This window comes from Nycticebus coucang, chromosome 3 (genome assembly GCF_027406575.1).
Source record: "Nycticebus coucang isolate mNycCou1 chromosome 3, mNycCou1.pri, whole genome shotgun sequence".
Classification (NCBI taxonomy): Eukaryota; Metazoa; Chordata; class Mammalia; order Primates; family Lorisidae; genus Nycticebus; species Nycticebus coucang.
This window is the reverse complement of record NC_069782.1, coordinates 66,613,659-66,627,333: the sequence shown is the minus strand read 5'-3', so window position 1 is coordinate 66,627,333 and position 13,675 is coordinate 66,613,659. Positions and strand designations below refer to the sequence as shown.

The window sequence follows — 13,675 nt, the reverse complement described above, 5'->3', positions numbered from 1 at the left end:
CTGGTAATGAAAGCTTAGGATGAAATATGTGGAATTCCAGCAGTATCCAGTGCAACGGTTCATTTCTGTTTTCTGTCACAACCTTTGAAAGTCCCATGAAAGCTATGTACCCTCTCTTTCTGGAGGAAACTGACAAAGTTTGCCTATAATTCCAGTAGATTCAGCAGTCCTTAAGGCCCCCACATGTGGTTAGGACCCCTTGCATTTAGGAGCAGAATGGAAGTCATTCCAAAAAGCCCAGGGAAGGTCCAGGAAACCCAGGCAGTAGTCCAAGGGCAGAATTGCAGTCAATGGAATTGAGGGGGAGGGGGCATTTCAGACTGGGACCCCTGCTTTCTCAGGGGGAGAATGAAAGAATTCCATCTTATCCAAGGCTGAGGCATGTGGAGTCATCTCTCAGATCCAGAGAGCCCCCAGCTGCTCAATGGGCAAAAGGGAAAAAACTACAACACCAGCTAATTAAACAGGAGGCCAGGAGTCGTGTGAGGAAGGGACACAGAATTAATAGGAATGACCTCCCCGATGAGGATCTTTCCTCTTGCCCTAAAGAACTGTGTGCTTACCATATTTTGCTATGTATAATGCACACCCATGTTTTGGGTCTACATTTTTTGGTGGGGAGAGGGACTTTCATTTTAATTTTTTTTTTTTTTTTTTTGGTCCGGGGCTGGGTTTGAACCCACCACCTCCGGTATAGGGGGCCAGCGCCCTACCCCTTTGAGCCATAGGTGCCGCCCATCATTTTAATTTTTTTATTGAGAAAGAGTCTCACTTTGTCACCCTCAGTAGAGCGCTATGGCATCATAGCTCACAGCAACCTCAAACTCTTGGGCTCAAGTGATTCTCTTGCCTCAGCCTCCTGAGTACCTGGGACTACAGGTACCTGCCATGACACCCGGCTATTTTATTTTGTTTAGCAGGCCTGGACCAGGTTCAAACCCACCAGCCGTGGAGCATGTGGCTGACGCCCTAACCACTGAGCTATGGGCACCCAGCCTTATTTTAATTCAAATTTTTACTTGTTTATATTTAGGTATTTTTTGTATTATAAAGGAATTTTTTTTTTTTTTTTTTTGCAGTTTTTGGCCAGGGCTGGGTTTGAACCCACCACCTCCGGCATATAGGGCCCATGCCCTACTCCTTGAGCCACAGGCGCTGCCCATTATAAAGGAATTTTAACATTTTTTTTAACATGTTAAGGTATATGAAATTTTATGTAACAAATAATTGCAATACACAGAACATCATACCTGTAATCCTAGCACTCTGAGACCCGAGGCGGATGGATTGCCTGAGCTCACGAGTTTGAGACCAGCTTGAGCAAGAGCGAGACCCTGTCTCTGAAAATAACTGGGTGTGTGGCAGACACCTGTAGTCCCAGCCACTAGGGAGACTGAGGCAAGTGAATCACTTGAGCCCAGGAGTTGGAGGTTCCTGTGAGTCTACTGAGGGTGACAAAATTAAACTTTGTCTCAAAAAAAAAAAAGACACAAGAACAAATACTAGGTACAAGAAATTTTATGTACTGGTAACAAATAGTACTGCTGCCCATGTACAATGGGCATCCTTATTTTTCCCTCAAAAACTTGGACAAAAAAAGTGAGCATTGTACATGACAAAATGCAGTAATTTGCAAAGGTTCAGAGAAGTGACTCTATTTTCCCCAGGCATTGAGGTTTCAGATGCCTAGGAGACTAGGAGTGAGTCCAGCCCCAACACTTACACCTCAGAGCTGGGAGGCCTTCCCTGGGTGACTGGGCTGATAACTTTGTCTGTAAAACGGGAATGATAATGAAAGTACTCTGTTATTTGGGGGACTGCTGGAGGCAGAAGGCTGGGCAGGCCCCAGCCCCTCATTCTCACTCTGAACCTCACCCACAGGCCGTGTTTGACTGTGTAGTGAACTCACTCAAAAACGTCTTCAACATCCTCATCGTCTACATGCTGTTCATGTTCATCTTTGCCGTGGTGGCCGTTCAGCTCTTCAAGGGGAAGTTCTTCCACTGCACTGATGAGTCCAAGGAGTTTGAGAAAGATTGTCGGTGGGTCTTGACCTCCCTGGATATTTCCACTGGGACCGGCAGGTGGGAGGGGGAAGGGTGACGAGAGGTTTGGGCTTTAAGACTGGCATGTTGGGCCTTGGAAATGACTCAATTGCAACCAATTTGGACCTGGAGAAGAAAGAAAACCAGTTTTGGAATTTGAGTCACTACCCATTGGTGCAGGATGAGTCATAGCTGGTCGCTTAACCTTTCAGTTGCCACCATTGCCACATGAGGGATATTAATACACATTCGTGGTTCCTTATTTAAACCCTTTACATTGCAGATGGGTTCAAACTGCAGAATATTTCAAGATTTTAGAAAAGTTGTGCAGTGTATGTCCCACAAGGGACACAACACGCCTAGATATGCCTAAGGCAGTGCACTACACACACAGAACACTTCTGCCGGGAAATCGGGAAATATGTAACTACTTGTAGCAAATAGGGTAAATAATAGAGAGTCTTAATCAAATAAGATCAGGTATTATTGCCAAATAAATTAGGTCAGGGACCCACAAACTTTTTATGTCAAGGAAATACGTTTGGCTTTGCAGGCAGTACAATCTCTATTGTTATTGCATGTAAGCAGCCATAGACAATAGGTAAAAAATCAGCATGGCGGTGCCCCAATAAAATTTAATTCTGAAAACTAAACTTTGAATTTTCATATAGTTTTTACTGTCATGAAAGCATTCTTTTGATTTGTTTTCAACCATTTAAAAATGTAAAAACTGATCTTAGATCATGGGCCAAACAGAAGCAGTCAGTGGTTATGTTCCCAATAACAGGTGGCTTGGGCATGGTGGTTCACATCTGTAATCCCAGCACTTTGGGAGACCCGGTGGAATGATTGCTTGAGGCCAGGAGTTCAGGGTTACAGAGCAAGACCCTGTCAAAAAAGTAAGGAAGAAAAAGGAAGGAGAAAAAAGAAAAGAAAAACAGTCAATAGTTAAGATTTGCTCTGCTGGCCTTAACTTGCCAACCCCTGTATTTGGAGGGAAATGTTTGGTTTTCAGAGATTTCTAGATTTTGGAATTGTGGACTTTAGATCTCTGGTCTCCCTTATCATAGGATCAGCCTCACAGTGGAAGGCTATGAGTTTGGCCCATGAAAGTACTAAGCCTTTAACTCAGCCTTTAAAATTGCCTTTCTTGCTAGTATAAAGTGTTCTTATGCAGCAAATGGTAACTTTGCTGTTATTTTGGTGACTATTTCTTTTTTTTCTTTTTTTCTTTTTTTGCGACAGAGTGTCAAGCTGTCGCCCTTAGTAGAGTGCCGTGGTGTTACAGTTCACAGGAACATCAAACTCTTGGGCTTAAGCAAATCTCTTGCCTCAGACTCCCAAGTAGCTGGGACTATAGGTGCCCACCACAATGCCTGGCTATTTTTTGGTTGTAGTTGTCATTGTTTGGCAGGCCCAGGCTGGGTTTGAACCCACCAGCTCCAGGATATGTGGCTAGTGCCTAACTGCTGAGCTATAGGCGCCAAGCCTAGTGGCTATTTCTTAAAATTAGAAGAATCCCTGAGGGCCAGGTATGGTGGCTCACACCTGTAATCCTAGCACTCTGGGAGGCTAAGATGGGAGGATTGCTTGAGGCCAGGAATTCAAGACCCAGCCTAAGCAAAAGTGAGACCCTGTCTCTACAGAAAATAGAAAAATTAGCTGCTCATGGTGGCACACACCTATAGTTCCAGCTATTTGGGAGGCTGAAGCAGTAGGAAGGCTTGAGCCCAGGAGTTGGAGGTTGCAGTGAGTTGTGATGACACCACTAGCTGTAGCCTAGATGACAGAGTGAGACTGTCTCAAAAACAAATAAACAAAAAATGACAACAACAATAAAGGATCCCTGTTGTTTAGGTTGGAGTGTGGGGCCAGCCCTTGTTTCCTGCTATGAAAAGGAGCAGCAGCCACCTTCCTGGGCCAAGTGACCCTAGTAATGTCCCCTGTGTCTCTCTCCCCTGTTTCTAATCTCACACACACAAACCTGGGTCTCTCACCCTCAGGACTAGAAGTTTTCAAGTCAGAAGGGAGTGCTGGACTCTGAGTCAGCTCTCCCCCTGGGTATGGGGCTGTGGTATCTGCCACGGCTTCATGTCCAGGTGTATGGACACATAATCCCCCATGAAGCACAGGAAGAAATAGGTGTCACTGCTTTTCGACCTAAGGGATGCCACATAGGTGGTGGTCCCCTCTTCTTCCTCCTACTGTCTCTGGTAGCCCAAAGCTAGTGCTCAGAGTACCCCCTTTCCCCTTCACTGATGCACCCCACTCTCTGTGGCAGTGGCAAGTACCTCCTCTATGAGAAAAATGAGGTGAAGGCGCGGGATCGGGAGTGGAAAAAGTACGAGTTCCATTACGACAACGTGCTGTGGGCTCTGCTGACCCTCTTCACCGTGTCCACAGGAGAAGGCTGGCCACAGTAAGTGGGGGCTGGAGAGCTCCAGAGGAGGAGCCCCTGGGAGTAGGAGAATAAAGTGTCTGAGAGCCCAGGAATGAGAGCGGACAGGAGGTACACAGCGGCTCACTCCTGTAATCCCGCACTTTGGAAGGCCAAAGTGGGAGGATCGCTGAGGCTGGAAGCTCATGGCCAGCCTGGGGTACATAGCAAGACCCTGTCTTTACAAAAAAGAAAAACGAAAACATTAGCTGGCATGCTGGCATGGGTCTATAGTCCCAGCTACTTGGGAGGCTAAGGAGAAAGGATCTCTCAAGCCCAGATGTTTGAGGCTGCAGTGAGCTGTGATCATGCCACTGCACTCCAGCCTGGTGACAGAGTGAAATCCTGTCTTCACAGTGAAAGATTATTTCATTACTGAGGTTTTCAGTACCCCCCCTTAATTTGCATCCACAGCAGATGCCTCCCCCTCCTTCCCCTAATCTTAGTCCTTTTCCCAGAGGTACTGGAAATGCCAGGTTAAAGGCTTGGTAGATTGCGGCATTTGCCCGCAGCATCCTCACCTCCTTTCCTCTCTCATCAAGCACACTAACCTAAATGTGCTTCCCTGTCCACCCACACACACATCCAATGTCCACATACATGGATACTACTGGTAACTACTTGGAATTCTAGTGCTACTTTGAATTCTACTACATGGTAACTATTTTGAATTCTAGTGCTAGCCCACAAGGTACCTGTGAACAAATTTTTTTAAAAACACTCCTTCCTCAACAGACTTTACTTCCATCTATCAGAAAATCACTACAGTACACTGAAGTGACTTTGTTCAAATAAGACACTTACTGGCCACCTGCCAAAAAATTGTCATCATGGATGCACAAATCAATCATGTCTACCATATGAAGGTGCCACTTCAGACACAGTCCTTCAGCAGTGCACAACCTGTGCAACTGTACAGAGCTGCTGTGCACATCCCCATTGTACTTCCTTACCACTCACCTGTGCTTAAATACCCATCCACACACACACACTGCCCCCATTAGCCCCTACTCACTCCTGTCCTTCACTATAAATCTGGCTTCAGATCCCAACTTGGCCACTTTTAAAGGAGTGTAATCTTCAGCACATTCCTCTAAACTGTTGAGCCTTAGTTTCCTTGCGTGCAAAACAGAGCCAGTAATCACCTCCCTGAGAGGGTTGCTGGAGTGGAGGGTAGTGAAATGTTGAACATGATTTTTGGCACAAAGTAAACCTTCCATGCATGGCAGTAGAAATAACTGATATAGTTGTCAACCTATCAAAGAACAGTAACTACTTTGAATTCTTTTCCATTTCCACTTAATATTTCCCTCAACTCCCCCCTTCCCCGTCCTACTTTCACCCCACCCACACCCCCCTCATCACTTTTGGGACCCCTCTTCTTTCCTTCCTACCCCCATTCCTCACAGGGTCCTCAAGCACTCGGTGGATGCCACCTTTGAGAACCAGGGCCCCAGCCCTGGGTACCGCATGGAGATGTCCATTTTCTACGTTGTCTACTTTGTGGTGTTCCCCTTCTTCTTCGTCAATATATTTGTGGCCTTGATCATCATCACCTTCCAGGAACAGGGGGACAAGATGATGGAGGAATACAGCCTGGAGAAAAATGAGGTGCCACTTCCCAATTCCATCTGTCACATAAAAACTGACGCCTCAGCCAGGCACGGTGGCTCACACCTGTAATCCTTGCACTCTGGGGAGCCAAGACAGGTGGATTGCTTGAGCTCAGGTATTCAAGACCAGCCTGAGCAAGAGTGAGACCCTGTTTCTACTAAAAATAGAAAAACTAGCAGTGTGTTATGGCAGGTGCCTATAGTCCCAGCTACTCCAGAAGCTGAAGCAAGAAGATAACTTAAACCTAGAAGTGTGAAGTTGCTGTGAGCTAAGATGACACCATGGCACTTTACTCAGAGTGACAGAGTGAGACTCTGTCTAAATAAATAAACAAACAAAATAAAAACTGACACCTCTCCCTTCCCCTCCCCCACCCCCACCCCCACACACAACCCACCACTACCACCAAGGAATCAGCTCCTGGGGGCATCTGGGGAGCGGACAACAGCATCCTCAAAACAGAATCCAGGCTTAGCACCTGTAGCTTAAGTGGCTAAGGCGTCAACCACATACACTAGAGCGGGCGGGTTCGAATCCAGCCCAGGCCCGCCAAACAACAATGACAACTACAACCAAAAAATAGCCAGGCATTGTTGGGGGGGGGGGCACCTGTAGTCCCAGCTACTTGGGAGGCTGAGGCAAGAGAATCACTTAAGCCCAAGAGTTTGAGGATGCTATAAGCTGTGTTGCTATGGCACTCTACCCAGGGCGACAGCTTGAGATTCTGTCTCAAAAAAATAAACAAACAGAATCTAGTCGTCAGGGAAAAGCTTCAGGGATTTCTAGGGGAAAACACATTGGACAGTGCATGTTTTAGTCAGTGTAGACTAGGTATGCTGAGTAACAAGCAACCCCAGCACCTCAATGCCAGATATCCACAAAGGGCCTTATTTTTCATCATACTGCATGTCTGAATCAATTGTGGCTCTTTTCCACATCATCTGTCTTCTGGCTCACAACTGGTAGAGCAGCCTCCCTGTAAGATGCTTCAGATCCAAAAGAAAGTAAGGCAAATGATGAGGCTTGAGGCTTGAGGCTTGTGCCCATTAGCCAAAGCAAGTCACACGTCCTCATCACTTTGGGGACCCCTCTTAAGGACACAGAGCCCTTAAGCAGCTGTTGAAAGAGGAAAGCCATCATGAATGAGGGAAGGGGCTCGGCACCTGTGGCTCAAGCAGCTAAGGCACCAGCCACGTACGCCTGAGCTGGTAGGTTCGAATCCAGCCCAGGCCTGCCAAACAACAATGTCAGCTGCAACTAAAAAATAGCTGGGCACTGTGGCAGGCACCTGTAGTCCCAGCTACTTGGGAGGCGGAGGCAGGAGACTCGCTTGAGCCCAGGAGTTGGAGGTTGCTATGAGCTATGACGCCATGGCACTCCACCCAGGGCGACAGCTTGAGGCTCTGTCTCAAAAAAAAAAAAAAAAGAATGAGGGAAGGGTAATGAATATTTATGAATGAAAATCCAGTCCACCAGTGAGTATGAATGTGACTTTTTGTCTTCTAGCAGCATCCAAGCTCAGTAGAGGACCTAAAATATATCTGTCCTGTTGACCATTCAGACTAAATAACCACTGTTCTTCCTTCTCTGATCTCTCAAAGAGGAGGAGAGGCAAAGTATTCAGTAAGAAGTAATTATTAGGCTCTGGAGACAATTCTTCCAAGTGAAGTATCACAAGAATGGAAAAGCAAGCATCACATGTACTCCTTATAAAATTGAAACTAATTGATTAACATGTGCACATATGTAAATAAGACTCATTAAATTCAAATAGGTGTGAAAGGGGTGGAGCAGATGGGTAAATTTACACCTAACGGGTACAGTGCACACTAACTGAGTGATAGGCACACTTAAAACTTTGACTCAAATAGTACAAAAGCAATGTATATAACCAAAACATTTGTTCCCTCATGATTTTCTGAAATAACAAAATTAAAAAATAGAAATAAAGAAAAAGAATGATGGCAGGACATGGTGGTTCCCACCTGTCATCCCAGCACTCTGGGAAGCCAAGGCAGGTGGATTGCTTGAGGTCAGGAATTTGAGACCAGCCTGAGCAAGAGTGAGACCCCATCTCTAGTAAAAATTGAAAACTAGGGCGGCGCCTGTGGCTCAGTTGGTAAGGTGCCGGCCCCATATACTGAGGGTGGCGGGTTCAAACCCGGCCCCGGCCAAACTGCAACCAAAAAATAGCCGGGCGTTGTGGCGGGCGCCTGTAGTCCCAGCTACTCGGGAGGCTGAGGCAAGAGAATCGCTTAAGCCCAGGAGTTGGAGGTTGCTGTGAGCTGTGTGAGGCCACGGCACTCTACCGAGGGCCATAAAGCAAGACTCTGTCTCCACAAAAAAATAAATAAATAAATAAATAGAAAACTAGCCAGGCATCACAATGGGTGTCTGTAGCCCCAGCTACTCAGAAGGCAGAGGCAAGAGGATCTCTTGAATCCAAGAGTTTGAGGTTGCTGTGAGCTATGATACCATGGCACTCTACCCAAGGCAACAGAGTGAGACTCTGCCAAAAATAATAGTAATAATAATAGTTAGGCTTCAGTTCGATTTGGTACACTTTGTATCTGTGCTACCTCAGGGAAATGGCATAACCTCTCTGAGCCCCTGTTTTCCTTATGTGCAAAGTGGGGCTACTGCTAATACTCACTTTCCACATTTGCTAAGAGGATTCCACAAGATAATAGGAGAAATGTCAGTGCAAGGTGTGATAAATGGTGGCTTCTCAAGTAGCAGTAGCTGTTGAGAGAAGAAGGCCATCATGAATCAGCTTACAGGGCATCCAGGGATTTGAGCAGATGCATTCACGAGCCATGAGTTAGATAGAGGGTACTCAGTGTCCAGCCACCTTTCCCTGCCTCTGCCCCTTACACCACTTGCCTCTCCTGCAGAGAGCCTGCATTGACTTCGCCATCAGTGCCAAGCCACTTACCCGACACATGCCCCAGAACAAGCAGAGCTTCCAGTACCGCATGTGGCAGTTCGTGGTGTCCCCACCTTTTGAGTATACCATCATGGCCATGATTGCCCTCAACACCATCGTGCTTATGATGAAGGTGAGCCTCCCATGCCCACCCCCAGCACTGCTTAACCCCCGGCTTGTCCCCATGCCTCCCTTGGTAAAATGAAACCATCTGCAGTTTACCAGACCACATTCTATGCCGCCCCTGAACCTTCGTTCCCACTGTTCCTTCCACCTCCCACACAGTTCCCTGGCCTGCTCCTTCTTCCCAGCTGTATCTACAGAGCACTTCCTCCAGAAAGCCTTCCCTGATCTCCCAAGACCGCACCAGATGCCCATCTTTGCAAACATTCTAGCATTTACCTCACACGCCACAAGATCAGCATCAGGTTGCACAACAGGGTCCTCACAGGCCAGCCTGTGAGCTCTGGGAGCCAAACAAGTCCTGGCTTGAACACCCCTGAATTCAACTCCTAGAGTTAAGCAAGGGCCTGACTTGGAGGGAGCAAGAAACCCTTAATAAATGTTTGATGAATGAAATCAGGGAAGAAGGCAAAGTAAGAGTCTTTTGAGCTTCAAGGCCAGGGAGCTTCTTCAGGGTGCAAAGTCAGAGAACTTTCCAGCCTGTGGTTTGGAGACCACAAGCCTGAATTCAAGTCTAGCTCTACCATTTAGATCACCATTTAGCCTTGTGACAAGCAACTTCTTGGGGCCTCAGTTTTCGTGTCAAAAAAATGGGAAAGAATGATAGCACTTTCCCCTTACTCCCAGTGGGAGGGTGATGAAGGTTGAAACTTCAGAATCACTCAGTATGGGAGGCTGAGGCAGCAGATTGCTTGAGCTCAGGAGTTTGAGACCAGCCTGAGCAAGAGCGAGACCCCATCTCTACTAAAAATAGAAAAACTGGCCAAGAGTTGTGGCAGGTGACTATAGTCCCAACAACTTGGGAGGCTGAGGCAAGAAGATGGATTGAGCCCAAGAGTCAGAGGTTGCTGTGAGCTATAATGCCACGATACTCTACCCAGGGCAATAGAGTGATACTCTGTCTCCAAAAAAAAAAAAAAAAAAATTCAATAAATCCAGCCATTAATTCTTGAATGGCAAAAAAAAAGAGAAAAAAGCTGTGCTGTTTTCACCTGAAAACTCTTCTATATAAGTCCTTTTCTTTTACCTTTTCATTATTATTATTCTGAACAGTCTCAAGCAGACAGGAGATAGGATAGAGGCCAGGCGTGGTGGCTCCCACCTGCAATCCTACCACACTGGGAGGCCAAGGCAGGGGGATCACTTGAGACCAGCCTGAACAAGAGTGAGACCCCCATCTCTACAAAAAATAGAAAGATTAGCCAAGCCTGGTGGTAGGTACCTATCATCCCAGCTATTCAGGAGGCTGAGTCAGGAGGATCACTTGAGCCCAGGAGTTAGAGGCTGCAGTGAGTTATCATGATGCCACTTCACTCTACCTCAGGTGACAAAGCATGACCCTATCTAAAAAAATAAGAAGATAGGATAACACAGCACTTCCCCAGCTCTAATGCCTGCACTGATCATCAGAGGATCTTGTTAAAATGTGCGTTCTGGGCTCGGCACCCGTAGCACAATGGTTACGGCACCAGCCACATACACCAAGGGTGGCAGATTCAAACCCAGCCCAGGCCAGCTAAATAATTGCAACAACAACAACAACAAATAGCCAGGCATTGTGGCAGGCGCCTATAGTCCCAACTACGCGAGAAACTGAGGCAAGAGAATCGCTTAAGTGATTCTAGGTTGCTGTGACTGTGACGCCACAGCACTCTACCAAGTGCGACATAATGAGACTCTGTCTCAAAAAAAAAAAAAAAAAGTGCATTCTGGTCCAGCAGGTCTGATACTGGGTCTGGGATTTTGCATTTCTAAACATCATCCCGGAGATACTGATGCTTCTGATGCCTGGACTACACCCTGAATATCCAGGAGCTAATGAATTTCCATTTTCCCATCACCCAGAGTTAATCATTTAGAACAATCAGCTCTTTTTCCTTCATCTTTTTTTTTTTCATTTTTTGAGATGAAATTGACGGAACATAAGAGTAACCATCATAAACTGTACAATTCAGTGGCATTTAGCACATTTGCTATGTTTTGCAACCATTGCCTCTCCCTACTTCCAAAAAATTTCCATCACCCCAAAAGGAGATCCCCATGCCTATAAAGCAATCACTTCCCTTCCCCTACTCTCAACCCCTGCCAGCCACCAATCTGTGCTATTGTCTGTATGGATTTACCTAGTCTGAACATTTTGCCTATTTAAAACGGGAGACAACACAATAGCTGCCTTCAGATTCTTCAGTATGCATTTCTGAAAAAACAAGGTAGCTGGGCACAACAGCTGGCACCTATAATCCCAGTACTGTAGAGGGCTGAGGTGGGAGGATTGCTTGAGGCCAGGAGTTCGGGGTCAACCTGAGCAACATAGTAAGACCCCCCATTACTACAAAAACAATTTTTAAATTGTAGTCCCAGCTGCTTAGGGGGCTGAGGCAGGAGGATCACTTGACCCCACATGTTCAAGGTTGCAATGAGCTATGATGATGTCACTGCACTCCAGCCTGGGCCACAGAGAGAGATCCTGTCTCTAAAAAACAAAACAGGCTCGGCACCTGTGGCTCAAGTGGCTAAGGCGCCAGCCACATACACCTGAGCTGGAAGGTTCGAATCCAGCCTGGGCCCGCCAAACAACAATGTCAGCTGCAACAAAAAAATAGCTGGGCACTGTGGCAGCGCCTGTAGTCCCAGCTACTTGGGAGGCGGAGGCAGGAGACTCGCTTGAGCCCAGGAGTTGGAGGTTGCTATGAGCTGTGACGCCACGGCACTCTACCCAGGGCGACAGTTTGAGGCTCTGTCTCAAAAAAATAAAAATAAAAAAACAGAAAGATACCCATCAAGCCGGGCCTTCCCAGGATCTGGTATGCCAAGACAGGACTCAGGAAGGGAATTGTTTTGAAAATGAAAAGAGGATCCTAACCCCTTGAAGAGGCTAACTTTGCTGGGCTGTTCTCTGAACAAACAAGATTGGTCAGTCCTTGCCTGGGGCTAGGGCAGCGACATGTCAGAGTCCTGTCCACAAAGCTGCCTCCCAGGTCCCACCCCCACCAGCTGTCCCCCACTACTCTTGCCCTTTTCCTCTTCTAGTTCTACGGGGCCTCAGTTGCTTATGAAAATGCTCTGAGGGTGTTCAACATCGTCTTCACCTCCCTCTTCTCCCTGGAATGTCTGCTGAAAGTCATGGCTTTCGGGATTCTGGTAAGTACAGCCTGGGGCTACAGCTGTGGGCTGGGGTCACTGGAGGCTGGGAGGTAGTTTCCCCACAGGGCCCTAAGACTCCCTAACCCCAGTGCTGGGATGAGCATCCTGCCAATGGCCACAACCCCGACTTAGGCATTCTTATGCCTGCCAGGTGATACCAGTGAGACCCAATGCCTGATGTTACCCTGTGCCAGGTGCTTGTTTATTCAGATATTCCTGGAAATGATCTGATGGGTGGGAATCATTATCATCCATTTTAGAGATAAGGAAACTGAGATCAGAGATGCTCAGTCTGTAGTATTCAAACTACAATCCACAGTAAAAAACATTTTATGGCTGGGTGTGGTGGCTCATGCCTGTAATCATCCCAGTACCTTGGAAGGCCAAGGGTAGAGGATTGCTTAAGGCCAGGAGTTTGAGACCAGCCTGATCAAGAGCAAGACCTCATTTCTATTTAAAAAAAAAAAAAAAAAATAGAAAAATTAGGTTGGGATGGTGGCAGGTGCCTGTAGTCCTAGCTACTTGGGAAGCTGAGGCAGGAGGATCACTTGAGCCCAGGAGCTGGAGTTAAGTGAGTTATGGTGATGCTACTACACTTCATCCTAGGTGACAGTGTGAGAGCCTGCCTCAAATAGAGAAAGAGAGGGAGGGAGAGAACTGTTAAAGATACATTTTACAGTGACTCCCAGCACGCAGACATGCCAAAACGAAATTTTCACGAAATCATTTTCTACCCTTTCTGCATGCCCTGTACTCTGAAGTTGTATATTCTACTCAATTTCATTTCTTTTTCTTTTAAAGGCAGTTTATGACCCACTAACTTGATATTATCTCCCACCATGCAGGTGGTCTTAACATTTGAACCCAAACTCCTGGCCTTAAACAGTCCTCTACTTTGGGCTAACCACAAGGCCTATCCTACCCCCACCCATCCACAAGGATCTGTGGATGTCGGACAGAAACCACTAAATGAGATGTGGAAAAATATCACCTTTCTTTTTCACCAGCCACTAACTAAGCTTTAGCGCTTCCTCCCATCCTGAAGGCAGACGGCAAACTCCTGCAGTAATTAGCATGGCCTATGCCGCTGATAAATGTCAGATATTTTCATACTGCTCTCTAGGGGTTTCGGATACCTCAAAATTTAGTGTTCGTAATTGCTTCAAAATCCTAATGGTTATTAAAACTACAGCTAGAACTTGTTTAGTGTGTTCATGGAGAAGTGTATTAATTACTGGATCACCGTTTAAAAAAATATTTGGATAGCTGTTTCAATATAGCAGAGCTCCTTGCAAACCTGGCTATTTTATGCATTGTGTGGATTTA

General features: G+C 46.5%; 1 protein-coding gene across 14 annotated transcripts in view; it reads left to right on the top strand.

The window, feature by feature from the left end:
- Positions 1-13,675, top strand: part of CACNA1A (calcium voltage-gated channel subunit alpha1 A) — a 358,837-nt gene that overhangs the window by 307,783 nt on the left and 37,379 nt on the right. For all 14 annotated transcript variants that reach the window (XM_053584930.1, XM_053584936.1, XM_053584931.1 and 11 more), the window contains 5 exons: positions 1,882-2,042; positions 4,327-4,464; positions 5,892-6,093; positions 8,991-9,155; positions 12,236-12,346. In XM_053584930.1, the coding sequence (XP_053440905.1) occupies positions 1,882-2,042; positions 4,327-4,464; positions 5,892-6,093; positions 8,991-9,155; positions 12,236-12,346 (777 nt within the window). The remainder of the gene's footprint in view (positions 1-1,881; positions 2,043-4,326; positions 4,465-5,891; positions 6,094-8,990; positions 9,156-12,235; positions 12,347-13,675) is intronic.